Source organism: Centruroides sculpturatus, unplaced genomic scaffold (assembly GCF_000671375.1).
Source record: "Centruroides sculpturatus isolate CEXI.00-Female unplaced genomic scaffold, Cexi_2.0 scaffold562, whole genome shotgun sequence".
NCBI classification, from domain to species: domain Eukaryota; kingdom Metazoa; phylum Arthropoda; class Arachnida; order Scorpiones; family Buthidae; genus Centruroides; species Centruroides sculpturatus.
Window position 1 is genome coordinate 239612 of NW_019384698.1, and position 26571 is coordinate 266182.

Consider the following 26571-nt stretch of genomic DNA (forward strand, 5'->3'; position numbering starts at 1 on the left):
ATAGTGAATCTAGACGAGGTGAATCAAGTTATACTGAGCCTAGTTATAGTGAATAGCATGATGTACTGAAACATGCCTAAGTAAGCCTAGTTATAGTTGTAGTGAACCAATCTGTATTAAACCCAGTTGTAGTGAACCAATCTGTAGTGAACCAATATGTATTGAACCCAATTTTATTGAGCCAAGCTGCATTGAACCAAGCTGCATTCAACCCAGTTTTATTGAACCAAGCTGCATTCGACTCAGTTGTAGTGAACCAAGCCGCATTAAACCCAGTTGTGGAACCATGATGTAATTGTATTAAACCCAGTTGTAGTGAATCATGTTATAGTGAGCGTAATTGTAGTTATAGTGAACCAAGCTGCAGCGATCCTAGTTGTAGCGAACCAGACTGTAAGGAAGCAAGCTATGGTAGCCTAGTTTGTAGTTAGCCTAGTTATAATGAACCTAGCTATAAGTATAGTGAATGAAGCTGAGATAAACCAGTTATTACTGAAAATTCATGAAGATAATTAGTGAATTCGTCTTTTAGTGAATTGATCTAAGCTATAACTCAAACTAAATTAATTCATTTCTTACCAGAAATCTAGAAAAATCGTTACCTAATAAAGTGATCCAAGTCGTAGTATTAATAATTCACACTAAAATTGACCTAGCAATAGTAATTTCTATTGAAAATTATTCAGAATATTGCAGACTACATTCAAATCTATCAAATAAATTTAGATTTTATAATAAAATTTATCTTAATAATTTATTAAATATTTATATTTTCAGAAATTTGTCTATAAAAATTAATGCAATTTCAACTTTAAAATAATCAAAAATATCTTTAAGTAAATTTTAATTTACAAAATATATTTATTCAGAAATATATTCACAGAATTTAATGCAAAAATAAATAAATTTTTATGTAAAATTTCGTGAAATTTCATTTATTACGTATTGATTTTTAACTGAGAAAATGTGAAATTTCTTTAAGAATTCCTCGAATTTTTTTAAAATTTCAACAAAAATCTGTTCAATAAAATTTTATAGTAATGAATTATTCAAAAATTTCACGAAATTTTCACATAAAATTCTGAAATCTTTGACTGAAGAATTCAGTTCTTCACCTCTTAACAAGGCCTTCAATACACGATCATACAATTGCTAACCACTCATTACTTTTGTAAATATTTTAACTGGAAACAAAAGGTTCCACTTAAGGTTTCTTTCATATAAAACCCTTAAAAATCTTTTAATGTCTCGAATAAAAGAAACCGGATGAAGTTAACTCTCATCATACTTTTCCAACAATGGCATTAAGTATCACTTCTCACGAGGATTTTCTACTTAATTATCTATCGGAATTGTTAAAGGATTAACTTTTTTGGAGAGGGTAACCTCAATGGCGCCATGGCTAACAAAAGAACCACGTTTAACAAAAAAAAAAAAATCAAAGGCGCAAACACATACAAACACACCCCTTTACACACACTCGAGGATATGTGACTCGTTGCATTGTCTTGTAGATCTTGTAAATAATGAAGGTTATCATCAGGTTAAAGAGGCATATGTCTCGTGTTATCTGTAACAGGATTTCCCTCCTTATCTGTTTCATATAAGACAACACCTCGGTCATCTTCAGCACGGTAATTAGTTGGGTAAATCCCACGTGGTTAAGATAAGGAGGATCGACATCATCCACGTGTAACTACTGCAGATGTGTCCTGTTCGTGACGTAAGCGTTCGATGTATTTCAATCTCCACACCACTATTATGACGTACAATGGTCGTTGATGACGTGAAAATCACCAAAACTTGAAGCAATGCGCGTAAATCTCAACTAAGTTTTGGTACTCCCAACAGGGATGAAGAAGCAGTCCAGAAATATCAAAAAATACTCCCAAGATGGCAAATATTATCAACTCTACACATCATACACGAGAGATAATTAAGTCGCATCGAGTTACACACTCCTAGTCACAAAATTACCTACAAAAAAATCATTTTCTTAATAACCTTCTTCGCTATAACGATAGCTTAAAAGTTGATTTATTTTAATTTAATACACAAAGTAACTATAAAAACTTGTTTAAACGTAACTTAATTTGTATCTACATAAAAATAACTATAAAAAAATTTTGTTCGAAAATAATACAATTTTTTAAACCCCTAATTAAGTTAGATACTTGATTCTACGTCTCTACATTGAGTAATATGAATGTTGTTATATGTTTATAGCCTATGAATTATTTAAATGCAACTTAATCACTTCATATAAATTCGATTTATTAAGCTTATAACAAAGGTATTCGCTTCTACCTCGATATAACGAGCTCCTGAACTGTATACACATATAAATCATTTAAATACGGTAGCTTTATTACATAAACCTTTAACAAAGCTACTGTATTTAATCCCACCTCGTTATAACGTACACCAAAACGTTATACGTACAACCTGGAGCTGAAATATGAATTTTTAAACCCGAAGCACAGACACTGTACTCGACTTTACCTCGTTATAACGAGTAACTCGAACATTACTGCGTATATATAAATTATTTAAATGTAACTTAATCAGTTAATATATATATGTATATAATAATATACGTTATCAGATCAAATTGGTTAACTAAATCTATCAGTAGATCATAGAAAACTTAGTGTAAAGAGGAGTAACCGGAGTCGAATTATAGTATAAGATTGCACATATCCAATTATGTGTAACGTACTAATTATATCATAAAAGGTCGAATATCCTTGATTAAATTATAGAACAAGTTAAGTTTCATTCTTGAAATTATAAATTAAAGGATAATAAATGTGTAAACATGACAATATTCAATGTAGCTTTATATAACTCCCGGTTAAATGGATTTCCATATAATCATATTGCATAATATTTAAATAGGATCAAGATCTTTCAATCCTGTCAATGTCTAATGATCCTATTTAAATAATTGGATTTATTCCTCCAGTTTCTAACTTTAAAATTAATTTTTAAGTATTATTTTCTAAAGAAAACTAACACCAAATTTTTAACAACAACCCACTAAGATTTAATGATTAAGCTTAGAATTTTTAAGTTTAGAAGACGTGGAATTAAAGAGGGAACGATGCAATGTTCAATTATACGCACCCAAATGATACGTTATAATAAGTTAAATTTTTTATAAGGTTCTCAGATGTTTCAGAACCTCGTAAAGCTGACTAAAATCTACAAGAATTTCCCGTGTAAGCGAGGATAATCATTGCTTCAACATCTCATCACTCATAATTACGTACGAAGGTGTGCGGATTTAACTTAACGCGCGGGTGGTGTCAAAATCTCGATTTTTGAGCCAAGCAAAAAAAAATAAGTTGAAAGTTAACGAATTGTTGTGCAAAACCGTTAATTTTTGGGCGTCGACCCCGACCCTAAGGTGGCGCGAGGGCAGAAGCAATGCCCAAAAATCATCCAGCTTTGTAAGTGAACCCCCAAAACTAGCATCCGCCCTTAATTGAGTGGGTGTAAGAGTTGAATAGTGGTCACGACAATACGTGAAATTCGTTAAACGTTAGAACTAGGTTATCGCTGAGTAAAAATTACAAAAATAAGGTCTTAAACTAGTTAAAATAGTTGTTCACTCTTGCGTGAAGGATGCCAAACAGTTGGCTCTGAAAGGGCATGGACCAAACTTAATGATTAATTTGAAAATTACAGCTTAAACAATAGTTTTTTTTTTCTTCTGAGCCAAAATGAAACTGAGAGTAAGTAAAAATGGCTTAATTAAGAGATGTTTATGATATCACCCCTCCCATTCCTTAAATTGATTAAGCTTTGTGCAAAATCTCATTAAATGATATAAGTTAGGTGAATATGGATGAGTTATTGTGCAAAGTAAACCCGTTCTGTAAATAATAAACTGAATAGATTGTAAACACGATAGAATCAAGTTATTTACTACATAAATTATTCATAAATTGTGTAATATATCAGATTATGCGAGATGTTTAAACATCAGGATGCGGATCAAACACGCATAGATAGATAGGATCCTATATATTTAGAGTAGGCGTTTAGAACTCTCTATACAAAAAACTATTAGGTGAATTCTAACCAAATTTGGTATACACACTGTCCTGAGGATGTAGTTTCAATTTTCGAAAAGATTTTACTTTGAAATTCAGCCGTTAGGGCGAAATTTAGCGCTGTTGCATGCTTATTACGCACGTTTTCTAATCAATTTTGCGTATATAAGGACTCGAGTAGTGTTTTTTTTTTTTTACAGATGAGATCAGTAGACCCAATACCTTTAAAAACTTTACTCAAATATTAATCTTCAGTTTCTTGAACCGTATAAAATTCCACATTAACTCTATGAATATCGAATTAATTAAAAAAGTTTTTTTAATGTCTCGAATGGGAATTCTAGATCGATGTAGAGGATATCTGAAATTCGATTCTCCAGAATATTAAAAAAGAAAATATATATATATATATTATTCGTAGTCCCAGTAAGAGAAAACTTGCTGATTATTAATAAATTACTTTACCGCTTAAGTAGAACAGAGGGGGGTAAATAAAGTAATTAAGCTGCTAAACTACGCGATCTACTGATATAAGTTCTCTAATATAGCACACTAACAACACGGCCTAGTCGGTTAGACGCATCATAAGTGGTGTTTCCCAAGGGATAATTGCAGTCATGTGAGGAATGTGACCTATCACCACCACCTGCCTACCAACCAAACCGGGAAGAAACACCTGTAAAGCCTGGTGGGTGGTCAAAATGTGTTTAGTGTTGATATACCGTGTGGTCAATACCATCATGGTTGAGAATAATCACCCCCCCTCCCCACTTATAAAATTTGAACGTTGATCGGAGAAAGTGGAAGAGAAAATTACAAATCCGATACAAAAATTGAGACGTTACAACTTTTATTTTGATTAACCTAACGAAATTATTCAATCTTTCCCCATAAAGAAAAACATCCCTTCAAGAACAAGATGCTCTTCTCTTATCTTGTGCTGTTGTAGTTATTATTAACCTCGAAAGAAATCGATAATATTGAATATGTAATCGTAATTCAAAGAAGTAAATATTTAACTTTAAAATAAATCTATAATAATATTCGAGTATCAGTCTGTTTGTTACTGCTAGAAAGTTAATACACCTTTTTTTACGTCATTCGTTTCGCTATTGGTTCATTTAAATTTACAAAAAACGATTCAATACGATGAAACGCATTCTATTGGTTTATTTGAATTTGATATAAGTTACGTAACAATCACGTTATTGATTAATTTAAATTTAATATCGATTTCATTGGATAATATAAATAGATAGGCCGTTTTATTGGTAAATTTAAATTTATTAATACGTTAATTGAATGATTTGGATTTGAATTAAAGTTGCATGATAAAACGTATGCAAAAACATTAAAGAAAGAGCCGAAGAGAATTGATCACCGTAGGCATCTGAGATACTTGTACTGAATAAAGAAGAAGCGGAATAAAAATTCAAAATGGTTGCAGTCTTATGAAAGGAATAAAATTCTAGAGTTGCTCTATACTAAAGCCAACTATAGCTTCTGTAAATATTCCATGTTATTCTATCTCTGTGGGATATAACACGAACTGTGATTTCACAATCTCTGATATAAAAAAAAAAAAAAATAACTTCCCTGCCTACTAGCAGGATAGAGACGACAGAAAAGTCTACTTACTTCCAGATGAGAAACGACGCGACGAGGACAGCAACCAACACAACAGACGAACAAACAGCGATGATTGGCAAAGACGGAAATGCCGCTTGGGTATATTCAGCCCCCACTGGTTCTAAATGGCAGTAGTGATGTGTAGTGGTATCCCCCGCTCTGCATGCCTGGAGGGCCGGAGGTGGAGGAGGCGGGGGCACCATGAACTGAGGGGGAGCTGGAGGTCCCGGACAATCGCAGTGCTCCTCGACTTCTGGCAGTTCTTGCTCTGTCATCTCACCTTCTACCACTCCTCACCTAAAAATTCAGATAAGATTATTCTCTAAAATTCACAAATTCATTTAAAATTCTTCAAAATATTATTATTTTGACAGTTTTTTTGTCAATTTAACACTCTATTGGTCGATTTAAATTTTCAAAAACGTTTAATTAACTTCGTTACGTCCCTTATTGGTTTATTTAAATTTTCAAAATATTTGCGTAATAACATGCGATGATATTATTGGCGAATTCAAATTTTATAACCGTTTTATTGGCTAATTTGAATTCGAAAAATACCTATCGACGATAGATGCCGTTTTATTGGCTAATTTGAATTACATGACAAGTTTTATTGGTTAATTTGAATTACTTAATACTCTTATTGGTTAATTTGAATTTAAATGAGATTATGTAAGAAGTATTTAAACTTCTTTAACAATTTTTCTTCCCATAACTGTAACGATCATCGTTTTTACGTTTCGTTCGTAGAAACGTGACAAAAACATTTGTAAACATTTAATTTTTCTCATAAAAAAAAGGAAGAGGAATCGTCGAGTCCTTCTATAAATCGTTTACAGAGCGTGATCAAATCCGATTTTCATCACAATGAATCAAAAAATCACGATCTTTTAAATCTGTTACTGACGTCGATACAGATGGAATGTTTACACACAAAGCCGATGAAAGCAGTTGTGTCAATGCTAGGGGTAGTCTTGTCGATTTTTGGAAGACACCCTCCATGTCACAACTACTTTCACCCTCTTTTCTTGCCCCCTGCAAACTAACTTCACCGAGTCAATCAATCATGTCGACTTGTCAACGGTTCGCTAAAAATCGAATCCTGTTTTCAAATAGAAACTACAATACCTGGCTTTACTAAGTTAAAATCACTTTTATCTTTGGGTAATGTGGACTTTTGTAAATATTATCCAACAATGATTGATGAAGATCTTTCTTTCTTCCAGTTTTAATCTTAAGATTTTTCAACTGAACGCCTAGAGAAATATACAAAAATCATCGAAACTTTCAGTGTTTTATACTCTAAAACAAAACACTTTCTAACTTCTAAATTGTTGGGATAGTTTTATATTCTGTAGAGATTACAGAAGTTGTTTGTGACTCTTAAATTTCGTATGTGACACGTTACATTCGGAAACTCGGCACTTGTTGCTACCAGAAATGCATACCACATCTTTCAAATTCCTCAGAGAGGAGAAGGAGGAGAGAATTGAGTGAAAGGAAGAGAAACAGAGAAAGAGAAGAGGAAAAAACATGGAAAAACTATAACTGTTACGCTCAGAAATCCTTGATTGCATCATAAACACCATCTTTGGTGTTTAACGCAGCATGGTTGTCTGCCCATGTCAGAAAGAAAATAATCTCGCGAGTCGCCAATGACGTCTTTGCCATCCCCCTTCTTGGTGATTAATGGATTCGTAGATGAAAGTTGGACTCTCCCTTTTCACCTTATGACCCGCGAAATGTCGGACGCCATTTGTGTTCTTGTTAGATCATACCACATATAAGAACGAGATGTCAACTGACAAGTAAACCCACAGAACCACAATTTGTTAGAAACCATTTAAAAAGATTTCCCTCTATTAAGGTTAATAAAGGATCTTTTTTTTTTTCCTATATACTTTCAAGAAAAAATATCGAATTTTATCCCTCCTAAATAGATCATTAGTAATTTTCTGTTTTTCTTCTTTACTTTCGTGGCTTCGTGAGACAATAACTCGTTTCTTCAGCTCCACCAACGATCTTCTTTCTTATTTATTATTAAGCTTTTCTAGGCCAATGTAATTCAATTTAAGAAGAGGGGGAGAGAATTCGTTGATCCTCCTTTGTTACAAATTTCAAAAAAAAGGAGAGTAGAAAACCTAGAAGAAAGGGAGGAGGAAAGTAAAAACAGGCTACATCATTGTAGCTTCGTGATATCAAGCTGGTTTGTAAATATTGCTTTTGAAATGTCGTGACATCAACCAGTTTTGATTAAGCTTATTGAACATCATAAAAGAGGAAAAAATGTAATTTTTTTTACGTTATCGCTCTACGGAACAAAAAAAATATATATTGGAACTAATAACAAAAAATACATTTCAGTTTAATTACGATAAAATTGATGAAGTAACTGAAGTACGATTACGTCAAAACGGTTCTAGAACCCCCAAAAAATTTTTTATATATTTAAACAAACATTTTAAGTAAAAATAAATTAATTTTTCTACGAAATAAAACTTCCTAAACACAGAAAAAATTGAAGAAAAATATATAAATTCATCTCCGAACAGTAACTATTCGAGGAGTTGCAAGAAAACGAAAAAGAAATAAAAAAATCCTAAAAGAATAAATTTGGATAATTTGTCAAAAATTTCTAGTGACTTGTAAGAAATTCTATATTTTATGGCAGATAAAATAAAATAAAATAAAAATCCTTTGTAGATTTATGTAGCTTCTTTCTGATAATTATCGAAGACCGCAATGGAAAGATCCTAAGTTTGTCCTCTAGAGGGATGGTTCCTTGGTAATAAAACAAAAATCGTTTCGACACGTAAATAACTGGATGGATAAAAGAGAAGAAGACAGATCAATGAATGGATAGCTTCAGGAAATATTCGCTTATTATTAAAAAGAAGAAGTAAGAAGAAAGAAAAAAAACACAAAACGAAGATGAATATAACCATGAAGTATCTACGCATTGAAAATAACATTTTAAATAAAAACGCCGATAAAATAATAATAAATAACGATAGAAATAACAATAAATAAATAAAAATTACCACAAATTTTAACAATTATTTGAATATTTTTAAGTTTATTGAAGAAAAAAAATATATATATAGGCCTATATTCTTCTCCTCCTCCTGATCAAGTTTTTGATGTCTTTGAATAGTTGGAAAGAATTTTCTTTAGAAATTATTACCGTAACTTAAAATATATCACGTACTTATTGCCGTATTATAGGTACATTTGACACAGAGTAGCAAATAGATTGTGAGAAATAGCAATTTTAACAGTCGGTAGACACGCATTTAGTTGGGTACAGTTTGTCATTCTGTGAATTATTGTTATGGATCCTGTGCCTTTACTTCAATGTATTGAAGCTGGATAGAAATTTTCGATTTTTTCTCCTCTTCTTCTTTTTTATTATTATTATTATTATTATTTTTATCTATCGAAAAAAATAATTTATCATTTCACTATATATATATATATAAAATTTGAAATTTTGCTCATACATAAACCTTTAAAAATGCAAACGTTTCAATGGAGTTGATGAAGATTAAATGGAAAAAAATCGATCTATTTTGTTTTTTCTTTAATCTTGATTTTCTTTATTACATGTTTAATAAAATATCTAATGAAAATTTATTGATTTAATCGATTTTTTCTCGTTTTTTTTTTTCGCCTGAAATTTCTGAGGGATGAAATTAGTTGGATATTTTGCTCATTAAGAAAAAAATAGCAAGAAAAATTCGATGATTGAAGGAATTTTCTTTAATTCCCTTCCTTTAAAGGTATTAAAAATTGATATTTAAAGAACTTTTTTAGGTTTTAGTTTAAAGAATCATTTTTTAATTCAATAATTTAAAGGAAATTTCCTTCACTTTTCCTTAAATTACGTGGAATCTAAGGAAAATTTTAACTTAAAATTTACATTTTAAATCTAAAAAAAAGCCTTTAAAACTATCGAATTTCTCTTTAATATTTTTCTTGTAAAATATCATATTAAATTCACTCTATCGAAAATAATAATAATAGAAACAAATGATTAATTCAAAGAGAATTTGAGATACAGTAAAAGAAAAAAAACCAAGAAAATGTAAAAAAATAAACCCAAATTTCCTCTAAGATCTTCACTTTTCCTTCTTCTTTCTAGAGCTGAAAACGTTCAAAGGTATCCCAAGAGACATAACGTATTTATCCTCAGGGAGATGATGATAAATTTTTGATCATCTATCGGGTATTAAGCATACTTTGATCAAAGATTCAGCAAGGTTTATGTAAGAGATAATTCTTGTTAGTTGTTAAAGAACCTGTTGCTGGTATCGTGTCATGTCGGAAGTAAATGAAAGTGGATTGACTAATGGAATGGAGCATGAAGATAATCATTATTTAGCGACAGTCACGTAACAGACTGTAATTTGCGACAACTAATAACCGCCACCTCCCTGTCAACGAAAGACAATGAAAACGTCATTAAACTGATATTGGATTCTTAACTCATGATATTCACAAATGCACCTTGTACTCAGTTACAAACTCTCCCTCCCCCCAAACAGGGGTCGAACTATGTGTATGTATGTATGTATGTATGTGTGTGCGTAACAGATGGAAACCTGTGGTGATGGATATTAATGGAAGGAGTTATCTTTGCCGAGATTCACAAGACATCATTTTTCTTGATAAGTTGCATAAACGAGTAGAATTTGTCTAGAAGTACTAGGGATTCTTATCGAACTCGGTCGTTACGGAAATAGATGTCATGTCGTCGTGTCAATTAATCTGTAAGGTGATAAATTAATTGGATAGTTTGCGTAACCCGTTGCAAACTCTACGGCGTAACTCGTTAACCTTATCGTTTGATCTTCTGAACCTAAAAGTGTCTTTACAACGTAAACTTGTAATTTGTAATAACTTTATCAATATAGATCTTGTTAACTTTTTGCATCCCATCTTTCTCCTGCTTCTGATGATCCTTTCTTTTTTTTCCACGTATTCCTTTCTTTTTCTGAGAAATTTTTCGATTGATGATCTAGATTGAGGTGTGTTTTATCTTCAGATTTTCCAATAATATAACGTTCTGGAAATGAAATATACCTTTAACCTTTTGAACTTAAAAGGTGTGTTTAAAACTTGTAATTTGAAAAAAAAAATTTATTAATGAAGGTCTTGTTACTATTTCGCATCATACTCTTCATCCTCCTGCTCCTTCTTCTGCTTCTTACGATCCTTTTTTTTTTCTTCCTATTTCCTTCCTTTCCTTGGAAATTTTTCGATTAATGATCTAGGTTGAGATGTGTTTTATCGTCAGGATTTTTGAAAACTGGAGAAAAGGTTATATATCTTTACTTTGGGAATTTTGCCAAACATTCGAGATAGATTGGCCTAAAGGCAATAAAAGTTTTGATAGAAAATTTCCTTCATAATTAAAAGTTTATGACCAAATCAGTTTTATTGTTCTGTTGATAAATTGATAAAATATAAAGTTCCGGGGTTAATTCTAAAATATTTCTTGCCCTATTTAAATTCTGTTAAGAGAATTTTTTTTTCTTTCTTCTTCTTCTTCTTCTTATTGAGTAAATCAATTTATAAGGATGAAAGATGCCAAAATAAAAATCTTTAACGTCGATAATTTGGAATTTTGAATTTCTTGTAAAGAAGATAAAAATTTTGATAATTTAATTTGACGATTAAAATCTTCGAAATTTAATTAAATTTTTTCTTCTTTTATTACTTAAATTATTTTATTTTTATACGTTTTTCTGATGTTCTTTTAAGATAATTTTAATGGAGTCGAGTGAAACGTTTTAAGAGCTGTTTACACATTTTAAAATAAATTTCTATTAGCTTTTTTTTTTATAGATTAAAAGCTTCAGAATTTTATTTCTTAGCAACGATACTCTTATTCAAATAATTATAACTCCCTAAGCTATCCTTATTCACGTATTAATGCGTTTTAATTAAATTATCCCTATTCAAATAGCCTTATTGTGATGTACTAGTGAATTTACACCTATTTACCTATCACTATTCAGATGATTTAGTACGATATCCCTGTCTGAATAAGGGGTATCTTAATTAAGACATAATTAGAAAAGAAGCGAATTTGTTTCAATAATCAGAATATGCTAATATTTAGATTATTCTATGCTTTTTAAGGACTAAAAATTCTATTTTTTAATTAAATATCAAAAGTTTTCTGTTTATAAAAATAAAAACAAGCTTCGGAAAAGGTGAAGATCGAGATAAATCGCTATTTTTAAACAGAAAATGCGAATAATTCTACTTAAAAATTACTTTTTTAACTGTATTTTTTATTACTTTAATATTCTAAAAGCAAGGGGAAAAAAAGAGAGAATAATTTAATAATGTATGAAAGAAACAAAAGTAGAGAAGAAATTTAAAATTTTACAGTTACATGCATAAAAGATGACGGGTATGGATGAGTAATTTCACCATCTTTACTATTTAAACAAGTTTAAAACTTTGTTTTAAAGATGGTTAAATAGTAAAGATAGTAAAATTACAAGTTTTAAATAATGAAAAACTTTTAAAAAATACATAAACCTGTAGATTTAGCTAGGAAATCAACAACTCAACAGAGAGACAAGTGGGTTGAAAAGTATAGAAACAAGACTTAATGGAGACAAGTCCAGAATTTTGGATAACCGTAAGCAATAAGACACGAAAAGGAAAGAGAAATAAAGACCCATACGTTGATTTCACCTTCTTATCTTAACGACTTCTGTGATTAATGACGAGAACCTCCCAAGTGACCTCCATTGTTAGCTAGCCATCAGGTTTGCCCGCTCCCTTATGAATGATGGTGTGGGGATATTTGGAGAAAGCACTGATGGACGGGTGCATTAGATGCCCTAGAAGGGTTCGAAAAGGTTAGCAGCATCTAACTCATTTATATCCAAGCCACTGGCCTACATAAAAGAGTTAAAAAAAATCTATATGCAATACGCGGGTCATTCAGAGCCAGATTCTATTCATTTAGATATTATACAAATTATTCTGTAATTTATCATTTACTGTAATTCATCTCGTTCTCATTAACTAACTACAGACATGTAGAAAACAATAGCAAAATCATTAATTACTAGACATTTATATATATATATATATGTATATGCTAGAGTCAATAGCGTAACAAACCATCCAGAAGTTAAACATGCAGAATTAATATGGGTCAGTAACAAGAGCGGAAGGGGTTTATAAATAATAATTTTAATTTAATGATAAAATTAAAAGTTTAAGTTACGTTTATGGTTATGTTTTTATGTATTTTGACAGATGAAAATGATTTTTTTCCATACAGAATAAGTGGCATTTTTGTATCTCCAACGTGGCAACTGTTAGGTAAGCTTCTGTAATAAGTAATCGAAGATGAAGTTTGAGGTGAGTAAGTACGAAAACTGCTGATTACCCTGTTGTATTACTTCTTTTTCTACCTTCTAATTCGGTATAACACACCTTAGTTGCAGAATCGACTGTTTGCAAAGCGTCGATTGTTATGATTATATTGAGAATGGGTCTGGATATTCGTATTATATTTGAGGGATTTTTTCGTGTTCCTTTTTATTTGTGTACTTTTCCTTTACGTAATTTCATTATCGGCCAGTAAGGGGGTGACGACATAAATGTGAAATCAATAATTTTTGGCGTCTCTTAAGACCAAAAATCGATGAAGCGGTCAAGTAAGGAAATTTTCACCACTACCATATTTTCGGTTGTCTCGACAAAGTTCTGTATAAGAAAAATTGTAAACTTTCCACATCTACGCATTTATTTTGTCTGTTTTTTCCCCTTCTAGAGGCGAAGACATTGGAAAAAATCATGGAGTTGTAGATTCAGTAATCGTACTTCATCAATGGTAAGAAATTGATAAAGGTGACATGTATTGTACGATAGAATTGCAATTAAACTAGCCTATACATAGGCTCATACATGTATTTTTATCTATATATAGGCCCACACGAAATTTTTATATCGTGTCTATATAGAAAAACTCTATTTCATTCACTACATAATTAACTCTTGAAGGCTCCATTCAGAAGAAAATTTCTATTAAACTTACTGACTAAAATTCTTAAAATTTACACATTAAAGATATCTAAAATTTAAATATTTTCACCCCCTTTTTAAGTTACTTGCTCTTAAATATAAATTTGAACTCTGAACTTAAAATTCTTTAAATCTCATCCTCAATATTTAAAAGTCCTCCCGAATTGGCTTTAAGCTGTAACACATAAGTGGCGAGGCTCATCCCTCTACTAAATAATACGATATAATCTAAGTGTAAGGCCCTAGACTATATCCTTATTCTTGTGTGAGGCTTTAAACTGTACTTTTACAGAGGCGAGGTTCTAAACTCTACTCTTATATCCTTTATAGCGTGAGACTATAAAGTGTACTGTACCTTTATATACGCTCTACACTGTACTTTTATAGAGTGAGGCACTAAAATACCTTCATAACGTGAGGCTCTAAATTGTACTTTTATATCCCAACTTAAGCCTTTGGCGAGTCTCTAAATTGCGCTATTATAGTGAAGGGATTTCAGCTATTTTATAGCGCGAAATTTTAAACTGTACCTTATAAATTGAGGTTCTAAAACTATTCCAATCTGACTTTTCGGTGAGGTTCTAATCTACATTATTATAGTGAGGATCTAATCTTTACAGCGTGAGGCTTTAAATTGTTCCTTTACAGAGTGAGGCACTAAACTCTACCTTTCTCTCCCAATTTAGTGAGGCTCTAAACTGCAGTATTATAGTGAGGAACTCTAAGCTACCTTTATAGAATGAGGTTTTATACACTGAGGCTCTACTTTAACAGCTTGAAATCCCATTCAAATATTTTAAAATATTTTAAATCTTTGAAAATCTTTCATAAATTAATGCTCTTTCCTTGCCTAAAATTTGATTTCAATAAACGTAAATTCAAAACATAATTAAATTAAATTTAAATAAAAAAAAGATACTAAAGTAAATTGGAAATTATATAATATAAAAATTTTTATTACTATTTTTTTTATAAATTAAAATAATTGAAAAATTCATATTTATGATTATATAAAAAGCTAATTCAAAATCTCTTTGTTTCATCAATTTTTCGTATGGCGAAGAGGAGAAAATGGCTGGGAAAAAATAGAATATATTTTTTTTTCTTTCTTTTTTTTGGAAAAAAATAACGCAATCGTTTGACAAAAACATTAAAATTACATTAAAATCAAATCCGGTGATCAGAAAAATGTCTTTTTGTGTTGTGAACAGAAGTCTTAATGCATTCGGTTGCAGTAGATCTGCCATTGACAAATCGTTTTAATGTCGATGCTCTTCTTTCCTCTTCTCTATATCACCCAAAAACAAATGCTTAATACCACCAATACTTTACCACTTAAACAAAAGAAAAACACACAAAAACTTGCCAAAAAAGAAAAAAATATATAGAAATATCAAGTGATTTTTAACGTTTATCCATCTCGTTTCCATCGCGCCGATATGCAAATTAGGTCTGTGGCATGGAAACAAAAGATTAAAAATTAGTTTTCTAGCTTAATACGTGAAGTCATCGGGGTAATCGGATGCAATACCCTTGAAATATATATATATACAGTTGAATTGTTATAAAGGAAGCGGAATTGGCGAATCAATAAAGGAATTATCGATCAAAAGTAAAAATTGAAGAGCAAAAGGAATATAAGAAGAGGAAATTTTATGCCTTATTTGCATGAAAAAAGTTAAAATTTTCTATTTATAAATCTATCGATACTTAAACTGTTTCTTGTTGTTGCTAAAGAACAGCATCTTCAATCTGAAAGAGAGAGTTGGAATAAATTAAATCAGGTTTCTGTCCGTTGCAAGATCCATATGAAATTTCCTGAATTTCTTTCCATTTCTTTTTTCAAAATTCACTTGAAATAAATTAACTTGTATCAATAACTCGTGTGGGCGGCTCGAGTTTAGGCGCATAAATACAGATCGATACATTCAACTAAGCGCGAAATTGAGACGAAAGGACTTCACCTGTTATCACCTCAGGCTAAAAGACCTACTTGTTGAGTGGGCCACCTCTTCAATTAATTATATTTAATCTCTTTGGCATACTTAATCGATCACTATCAATACAAAATAATTGTATCAACGCGACTTAAGTGTAACAATGTACTCGGACAAAGTTTAAGTGAACCACTTCAATGGGGTCTTTCACAAATTTACGTTGTGGCTAAAACAATTTAGTTCCTGTTTTCCGAAAATTTTCTTCGCAAAATTGTCGAAAAACAATGGAAAATGGGGAACAATGCGCTTAAACATTTTGTATTCCCGCGTTATTCTGGTGATAACAGAAAGGTATTGTTAATGGCACATTTACTTCTAGTGTGATATTGGTCAAGATATGTCGAGGGTCAGCGGAAGAAAAAACACACAAAAAACAGGTTTAACTGGGAAAAGAAAACAAACAGGTGAATCTAATCCAACCCCGAGGACGTTGTTGACAAGAACGTAAACCCATGTTTGCCTTACTTCGCTGCTTAATGCCCGTTCGTGCCCAATTCCTATCTCATCTATGCTAGGTTATAGCTTTATTCAAATCACACATTGAAGTATGCGAGGCGTGTTTTTTTATCGCATTAAATGTATAAAAGTTTACAAGAAACAATATCTCGAGATTTAATTCGAGTTTAGTGTAAAAGTTGTGCCCTTAAAATCTATTGTTACTAAACTTTTCGGGTGGGAAATTCGCTTTATATCGTCATCTATCATTTTTAAGGACAGTTTCCTCTTCTCAATCTGAGGATTAAAAATCCTTCAGGAAGATTAAAGAAAAAGTAGTTTATTAGCTTTTTAAAAAATAAGTTTCTTAAGTAAAATCGATGGGAGTGTAATCAACGGATAGAAAGTTGTACCAATTTTTTTTTTTGTCCACCCGCTGTAGAAAAAAACCATTAAAAACAGGAGTAACGTGTAAAAATCTTTCAGATTTATCACTCTTATATCTTGTTTAATTAACTTAACTTAATAAAATTTAATTTTTTTGAAAATAATGTTAAAGATTCATCCATATCACTGACCGCATTCATCACTATCCTATTGACAAACTATGACAAATGGCTCCGTGTGACAAACTGCAGCAGACTCACGATTCCCAACATTATTTGACATCTGGCGACACAGAATGAGTCCCGAAGAGATAAATAAGCGGTTACCGGTTTTCTAACAATGTATTCAGCAGCCAGACCGAATCTTTCAATACATACATATTTTTCAATTTTATTTATCACCTGGCATGTGTGTGGCGCGGTATGGCATCTCTCCCCCCACCGAAAATCAATGAGAAAGAGCGCGGATACTTAAAAAAAAGAACTTAATAATAAAGAGTTAATTACAATAAGAATTGATCCTCGGCATGATTTTTACGTTACAGGAGACGGTTACTTGTCGATTACCCGAAGCAATCGTAATGGTATCATCATAAGTTTCTAACTATGCACTTAAAGCAGCTTACAAAGAAATTGCTAGAGTTGTTTCGATAAGACAATTAAGTTGGGAACCACCATTTAGAAATGCTCCGTCGCATAACCTACAGCTATTATCGAGCAGTTCAAAGTATGGCAGCAGCGCATACCCAGTATTTAAGGAGACTCTAATGGATGGTCCCGTAACCTCGGGGGACTACAATATCTTTACTTGGTCGGAAAATCACCGTATGATTAAAGCTAACCACGACTGTAAAGTTGACATTAAAGTGTTGAAGGGATCACCTGAAGGCACACGTATATATCCTCCTCTACGCAATGATGTTAAAGCGTATCGTTATCTTGAATGGTAAAGGAGTTAAGAATCCATTTTTAGGGCTCCTAATCTCAAAAAAATTTACAGTTCAACAACTTATTTTTACGTCCCGTAATTTCGTAACTATACACGACTTTAATTAAATTCTTCTAGGAATGGTTAAAATGTTATGGACAGATTTTCTTCGTATATATTCAACCAATTAAAATATGACAATATCTCCTGTTACGCATAATTTTACTAATCGTTACGGCCTTTTTTTTACATTTTTAAGGTATATTCTGAGCCATTATGCCTCTAGAATGTGGTAATTATCCACCGTTGCGTATTAAATTATCATTTTGTGAGATAGCAAAGGGTTAAATTTTAAGAAATCTTCACACTTTTTGAGAAGTATTCTCAGCTATTATCTACCGAAATGCTGCAATTACCTGCTGTTACGTACTAACTCATCATTTTGTTCACCGGCAAAGGGTTGAACTCATTAGTTATTAAAATTTTAGAGGGGGAGTTCTTCAGAAATATAACAATTCAACCTCTTTGTAGAGTGGAGGAACACGGTTAAAATTTTAAATTTAAAAAAAAATACTCTTTCGGGGTATATCACGAGCCATTATGTCATCACCAACCATTGAAATATGGCATTTATCTAGTATCAAGGTTGAGAAAAAATTGCAATTTTCTTACCTGATGGTCCACTGGCAGAGAACATACCATCTTTACCTCACCACGCCTCCTTACATCCCAGTGCAGAAGTAAGAGTGGCAGCGAGCATCACCACACTAGCAGCCTCCTCACTGAAATGCTTCCTATTCGACTCGGGGAGGTCGATTGTCTCGAGTTGGGTCTGTCTTACTCCGAACGGGGGAGAGCGGAGGCGACGGATGGAAAGTATAAAGCTGGAGGCTGTATAATTACAAAGCTACCTACGCAAGGAATTGTAGTTTCGATGCTTCCAAGAGGAAAGAATGACTCTGTCCTCACGGTTATTAACCCGCGTGGTGTACGAATTCGATACGAATTTATGTTTTAAACTGATTTAAACCCTAATCTAACATCATTGTAAGGCTCTAAGATGGATATTTTTTTTTTAATTCACTAACCGTTCGAACAACCCTTCTCTTTATAAATTTCATCCCCATGGCTGCGTAGAATAAGCTGGAAAATCGTTATTTCTACACTAAAGAGGGGTTTTCTAACCTGTTTTAGGTTCGTTTTTTACAATTGAAACCTCAATTTAACGTTATGTTACTAAAAAAATCGCTCTTTGTAGTTCGTGATCTATCGGTTGAAGAACTACCGGAATAAAGACTCCTAAACAACGATAATATTTACATTTAAAATACCGTAAATATGTAATAAAAATACGTGTAATTGCTAAAAGGAATATGTAGAATTATACTTAAATTGATTTCAGCATAGCTTATTTTAGTTAAACATAGAAATCGATGTAAGAAGTAGAGTAATAAAAGTACTATCTTTCAAAAGCGAACGTATATACATATATATATTTTGTAAAACTTGTTTATCAAATAAATATTTGAAAATGCCTTGGAGACAAAATAATACAATCGCTTTACTCCTCTATACAATTTTTTTTTACATCTAGAAAGAAGGAAAATACCAAAGTACAATTATTATAAGTTATATATATATATATATATATTTTCTTCCTTTCATAAAGATAACAAACACAGGAATTTTTAAAATCTTACATAAAGAAATTTTTTTCTACGTAAGTAAGTTTAAATAGTTAATAAAATAAGCAAAATACAATTTAAAAAACCATTGCTTAAGCAGCAAAAATTAGATTTACACTTCTTAATTTTAAAAATCTCATTAGAGGGACGTTCGAGAGGTACGAAAAGAGTTAATTAAATCGCACGGATTGATAAGAGATTCTCGGATTTCCTCACTAAAAATTGGTAGAATCGATGGGATTTTTTCGCGTAAATTCGCTCGTACGCTCGAAGGAACCACAGAAAAAAATATATCGAAAAAAACCGAGTGTTGGCTAAAATCGAATCCCTCAAGTGAAGGCGAAGAACCATTCATGATGTAGCAGAAAAGAACAAATTTGTAGGTGTGTTTATGCTGGTAACGTGTTGCACAACTAACAATTATTCAGTTTAGAACGTTATGCTACGTCTCTTTATGTTGGATAAACAAGATAAGCTAAGTCTGGTCCCTCTTGAAAAGCCGAAAAAGTGGTCTTTCACTACATTTGGTTGCTGCTGCTGCTGCTGCAGTGAGTGTCGATTCGTGCCTCAGGCGACATGCTGATGGCATTCAGATCACGTTTCCAGACGGAGTCAAAGCAAACGAGTGGTGAAAGGCGGAGAGTAGAGTAACCGCATGCCGCACGCGATCCTAAACGATTACACGCATACCGTGCCCAGTCATGTCGTGTTATACTGTATCTCTTGATGGCTGGCAACTTGAATATCCGCCACCAACATCGGCATTCTTTAATGTCACCAGTCTTCTACTGAATTCTCTCTATATTTTTTTATTTTGCAAATCATAAACATCCAAAAAAACAAACAACTATTCTCTCCTTCTCCGCATCTCACTTCTCATCCTCTTGCTCCATAGTGAGATGGATGAGAAGATATCCCTTTACTTAAGCGGATAAAATTCTTCAACAGGTTATTTTCTGATGCCAATCTAATTTTTTTTAATTGATAGTTTTTGTGACTAACACGAAAATTCCTCAACATGCTAATTATCCTATTAATAATTAATACGTTTGACAGGTTAATTTTTACTAAATTATATATATCAACCCGCACTGTTATTAGTAAGAAACGTGAAAAATATATTACTAGGAGGGTGTTTTTATACATTTAATTTATGTTCGAACGTCAGTTTTATCGTCTTATCCCTTGTTTGAATATGCAAAATATGTTACTAAGATGTTGATTTACGATTCTGGAGCAGATTTTTTTCTTCTGTTATCTTATCAACAATGAGCTTATGTAACTTATCATCGCACCACGTTAAGCATGTAAGATGCGTTACAAAATTAATAATTTATGGTGTAAACTTGTATATTTTTTTTCTAATTTTTTCATATTATAGTTTGCACTGTTTAATTTATCATCATCGTGGTTATCATCCTTACTCTAGTAATGTTGCTCTGTTAGTTTCTTGTGGCTTTGTCATCATCGTTCGTGGCCCACTTCCTCGCGTTATAACAACAAAATGCTTCATTTAAAGATGGATTAAAGCTATTAGAATGAATTATTTTGGTATTTTATCATCATCCCTGCATGCCTATATATGTAAAGATGTTAAACATCAAGATAAAGCATGCTAAACATGCAATTAGAACCAAGAATTTACCTGCATTTTATCATCTCCGGTAGGTTAAAAACTTCATCTAATCGTCACACTACGTTAGAACAATGCAAGAACTGGAAGTAAAGATTAGTTTTGCAGGTTTTTACCCTGGAATTTATCATCACACCTTACAGTTTTACATGCTAAGTGAAGGAGAGAGAATCAAAATTTCCTTTAATCAACATCGATATCGTGTGTTAAGAGCGAACAATTCGAATCGGAATGTTAAAAAGAGACTTCTATTGTGACTAAACGGTGAAGAGACAATGGCTAGAGGATCGGGAGTGAAGGTATCTTCAATTAAAACTCTCATCTGTTATCACAGACGTCGTTTCATTGTGTCTCGTATGAGATAAAAGTCAAGAAGATAAAAGTTGTTGACAGCCTCTAAGACAGCCGACTGTATAGCTCCACTTTATTAAGGACCTGTCTAACAGTAGCCCTAGAGACGTGGGGGGAAAAAAGAGCAGTTGCGGCAACATCTGTACTTCTCCATGTTAATAAACGTCAGAGATTTCATTTTTCGCGTGATTAACGCCAGATAGATGTGACACCGTAACGTTAAGTCTCATCTACTTAACTGGAGGTGCTGATTTTTTAACGTTATCAGGTTTGTTCTTGCATGTCACGTTATTATGCAAATCTCTGCAGACAACTTCCGTCGGAAGAGGTGCGGTATCTCGTCTCATCTTTCTTTCCTTTCCCACCCCCCTATCAGGTAGAGTTTATGAATGGAGAGAGCGATTCTCACGCGCTCAAACACATCTCTCTACACTCGAGAATACGCCATTTTTGCCAAAGGAAGATTAACGATTTTCTCCATTATCCGTAAATTAAATTAATAATTCTCACATTGCCTCGAGCTGTGCCATATATAATTATGGTTGTTTCTAACGGAATAATTATTTTCTGTCGCTTTTGCGTAACTAAGTTTTTTCTCCTCATCGGTCACTTTTAATTGAAAGATGGATATAAATGCTCCCAGCTAAAGCTTAACTTTATGAAGATGGGGTTTTGATTTTATGAGATCAGTCCCTCCCCTTCGTTTTCATAGAGTTAAGATAAATCCTCTTTTATAAAGTTAAGTCAAACCTTTAACTTCATAAACCTTGTTTTTTCCCCTTCAAATCTTCATTTTCATCATTTTTTATCTTCATAAACTTCACATTATCTTCATAGAATCAAGCTAAAACTTCATCTTCACAGAATTATAACAAACCATTCTTCAAAAAATTCTTCATAAAGTTAAGTCTTCATCAAATCATCACCACAAAACCAAGTCGTTCTTCCAACTTTTATAAAGTCAAGCTGAATCTTCCTCATTAAATCCTCATTAGTTGGCTTTAAGACCACGAAGAAAGCATTAAGATGTTCTTCGTGATCTTCAAGTCTTTATAAACCATCATCTTTACAGAATCAAGTGAAGACTTTCATCTACGAAGAATGAAGAGTTATAGAGTAAATCTGCCTTCATCTTTTATGTCAAACCTCCATTTTTATAACGTTAAATCCTCCCCTCATGTTCGTAGTCTTAAATAACATCCTCAGCTTGATGCAGTATTCACATATTTTTTTGTATTGTTGGGAGCTGAACTTCGTGAAGATGGAGGATGAAATTCTATTGTAAATTCTGTCCAGTTTATAAATTGTATTGGCATTAACTGACAATAAAATAGGAGGAGCTGGAAAGTTTCAAATGAGGCTACTGTTTCAGTTGTCCAGGTGGCTTAGTCGCTAGCTAACCCCTCAATATCTTGTTACCATTGGACCACCTCTTTGTATGGAAGATTTATTGGTTGTTAGTGCCCTGTACCTCACTACAAGCGCATTGTCAAAAAGGTTGCCCCCATCAATGGACTTTTCTTTACCTCCCCGCGAGCCCCTAACGACCTGATTGTTAGTGAGGTGACACCTAATCTTCTATCAGCTGTCACGTCCATGTGGGTGGGTCTAGGTCCTACAGGGCACGAGGGAATAACAGAATAGGCAAGTTCATTGTGGTTGCCCTACCTCTCATATGTTCCCAATTGTCGTGAAAATCTTTGAATCACCCGACACATCCCTTTAAGAATGCTTAAATTACAGATCCTACAGATAAGTACAGAGGTAATAAAAATTTTTAATAAGTTCTTTACCACGTGAGGGGTGAAGAAAATGACGTTACAAAGCCCATTTATGCGGAAAAAATAGAAAAAAATTTTTTTTTTAAATTTCACCCCCTTCTAGTACTATTCAGTTTAATGACCTTTAAGCGTGGATTTTTTCTCCTGATTTTTTATAAATTTAATTTTTAGATATTTTACAAATTAATTAGGCAAGTTGACCCCCCTTTTCTCATAAGTTAGTCATGAAAAATCGATTCAAATCACGAGAAAATTGAGTTTTAGTATGGAAAATAATAAGTTCAATTTAACGTTGTAAAACATGTGGAGAGTAATGATGTTTATGCACGGATCACATTTTCTTATTTCTATCAATTTCTAGAATCATTAAAATAAGAAAGAAAGAAAAGAAAATTTTCTTTATTTCCTCAACATTTCACTAATGAAATGAGCCAACAAATTTCACTTAAATATTCCAACACATCTTTTTAACATCATTTGCCTATTAAGTTTCACTTATAATAAAGGTCAATTCAAACAAATTTTACAAAGTAAATACTTTAATAACTTTAATCAATCCTTTTAAATTTTTATTAAAATATAAAGAATAATTAAATATTTAAAAGATTTATTCAACTGATGATGTTCTTTTCCTTTAATTATGCTTTTCATCTTCGTTATCTTTTATCATCATCNGCTCCCCATCTTCAGCTCCTAATTTCTATTCCCTATTTTCAGCTTTTACTTTCTATTCAGACATTCTCTTTTTTAGAAAGAGAAAAAGAAAGTGTAATTGAGGACGTAACCTTACATAACTTGGTCATTAATAAATGTAACACAATTACAACAGTATAATCGAATAAACATTAGAAACACGAACAGAATACAACCCGAGATATTTCAGAGAAGTAACTAAGTGTAACTTGTAACATTAATTATAGGAGTTACAGTGCAGCTAGGAGTTTGATAGTGAAATATCAATACTTGTAATTGATATAATAACTCGAAAATTTGAGATGTAAACGGCAGTTACTGAAACAATAACTATAATAACAAACATTAAGTAAATCGTTATAAGTAGAAGACTTATATAAATTAATAAGTGTTATATTAATTCTATACAGCTGAATTAATTCCAGTTAAGTTATAACAACTAAAAATATCTTACAGTTACTTACATCTGAGCTTATAACTGAAATTACAGCATTTAACCTTGCGAAATATCTGTAATTAAATGAAATGTAACTAAATCTGAAATGTAACTGAATTCCAATTAAAATTTAAGTAACTGAGACATACTCTAACTGTAAATGTAACGAAGTTGAGCTGTAACTGTACCCGCTGTTACGGGTATTAAGAACTGTGTTGTGTCTACTGAGCAGTATAAGTAAGTTATTGTGTAGTAAGATATAGTAACAAAAGCGTCATCATCGTCCTGAATCCATAAAGTCGTACGTAACTAAACTGCAACTAGACTTGATCGATGATAAAGACAAAAAGAACGAGTTTAATATCATAAAAAAGAAAGTTTCAATTATAGGGCCATAGAGACTAATATAAAGGAAAGTTGGAACAGTAACGAAATGTTTTTTATAGTAAGAAATAGAGGTTTAGTGGTAATAAATAGAAATTTTCCTACTAAATAAGACATTCTTTTTACTCGTCACGTCATAAAATCTTTTAAAAAATGAAATATAATGAGTTAAATATATAATTTTGATCAAAAATAACTGTAAAATATCCACGTTTTAATGATGTAATTAACTGATTAACAAATGTCTAACGTTTAAATTAAGAAAATCTTCATAAATTGAGTTATATTTTGAAGAAAATCTCTATTTTTTGGATTCTCCTTTGAAGAAAATCTCTATTTTTTGGATTCTCCTTTGAAGAAAATCTCTATTTTTTGGNTATGATTTTAGGCTTTATAATGCTATAAATAATACGAAAAATTAACAATTAATAATAGATTTTACACCATAATTTAATCAGGATAATCACACTTTCATCTGTATCACTTTAAATATATTAAAGCATAAAATTAAAGCCAAAAAGTTGGGATTTTGGCCTTTTAAATAATTTTAATTAATTTTAAACTTAGAAGGTTTTAAATTATAAAAAAAGTAAACAAATTCCGGCCAAAAATACTCATAAAATTAACTTAAGTGAGTAAGAAAATCAGCAGAATCACAGATTAAATTCTCATTGAAGACAGAGAAAATTAAATTCCTTACACAAACAAAACCTATAGTTTATATATTTTTATATATCAATTAAATATCATTTACTAATTAAAATTAAATTTTTTAATAAGAATTAATAATATTAATCACCATGGAGAGAAAAAGAGGAGGAAGCTCATCACCCTTGGCACTATAATCCATCCTTTTGTAACCATAGCAACGGGATGGTGCTGCTTCTGCTTCTCCATTCATCCTAATTCCATTACACGCTTATTTAAGTCGAAACACCTTCCGTAAGCCTAACTAAATTTACTTCACGGGTCACACCGACTAAGGTTTGGAACCATCACGATGTGTTGCAGACTCCTTAATGATGCTCTCATTAAAATACGCACTCCCTCCCCCCTGTTAGTTTAAGCAAAGTGGATAGCACTTCATTATGTCGCCATAGCTTCCAATATGGTAAACAGCTGTCTTTGTAACAGCTATAAAAATCTACAAGAACGCCTCTTACACCCTCCGTATAACGTTTTGATTACCTCCCCCCCCCGATTTAAGCACTTAAGCAGGGAGTTTCGAAGTAGAATATACACCGTTTTCAATTACACACCAGTATAGAAGATGATTCAATAATTCGGCTTCTATCCCGCATATAATAACGTTCTGATAACCCTTTATAATATATGGCGCATTAAGGAGGTGATAGAACCCTTTTATTAAGGAAGATTTTATATAATAAGCTATACAGTACACGTTTAAAATAAGGCATTAAAAATAGGCTAAAATTCTAATATAAGGCGTGTAAAATTTTGAACCAATTCAATAATATGTGTATATCGATAACACAGGTCATCCATATCAAGTACAGTACACTTACTACTACAATTAAATGAGTAATTAATTAAATTCGCGCATCATCACCATCAGCATTCGCATCGTCAATATGGAATTTAAAAGGTTATGAAGGTAACTGATATTAGGGAAAGCTCAATTTTTAAAGGGTTTGTTACATAAGGGTAAGTCGTAGAGGGGTTCTGGTCAAGTGTTCACACGATTAGGGTGATTTGTATTAAGGTAAGCTTTAAGTCTTAAGAGGTAGGTTTTATTTGGTGGGATAAGGCAAAGCAACACGTGGGCGATCTGCCTACTGCGAGGACTTTATAGTTATGGATAAAAAGAAAAAAATCCACGTTGGTGAGGTGCGAACCCGCGACCAACTACCAGAAGTCGTATAGGAGTATGTTCGTATGATTAAGATAAGTCGTAGAGGAATAAGGTAAAAAGTGAGGGGTGAGTTCATGTATTTAAGGTAAGTCCTTAAAGCTCAAAACGCAATAGGGGTTCGAGAGAAGGAAAAAAAAATAAAAAATAAAATAAACTTCTATCGTTTACCAAAACTTTTAAAAGGAAGAAAAAAGAAAGAAAGGACAAGCGAATGGAAAAAGCCAAGTTGTAAAACTGAACGACAGAC

General features: G+C 32.1%; 1 protein-coding gene across 3 annotated transcripts in view; it reads right to left on the minus strand.

Moving 5' to 3' along the window:
- LOC111627488 overlaps positions 1-26571 on the minus strand; it is an 89820-nt gene that overhangs the window by 34816 nt on the left and 28433 nt on the right. For 2 of the 3 annotated variants that reach the window (XM_023371065.1, XM_023371064.1), the window contains exon 2: positions 5697-5984. In XM_023371065.1, the coding sequence (XP_023226833.1) occupies positions 5697-5962 (266 nt within the window). In that variant the 5' untranslated portion in view covers positions 5963-5984. Of the gene's footprint in view, positions 1-5696; positions 5985-18160; positions 18290-26571 lie in introns of those variants that run through there. The other variant, XM_023371063.1, reaches the window with a different exon arrangement.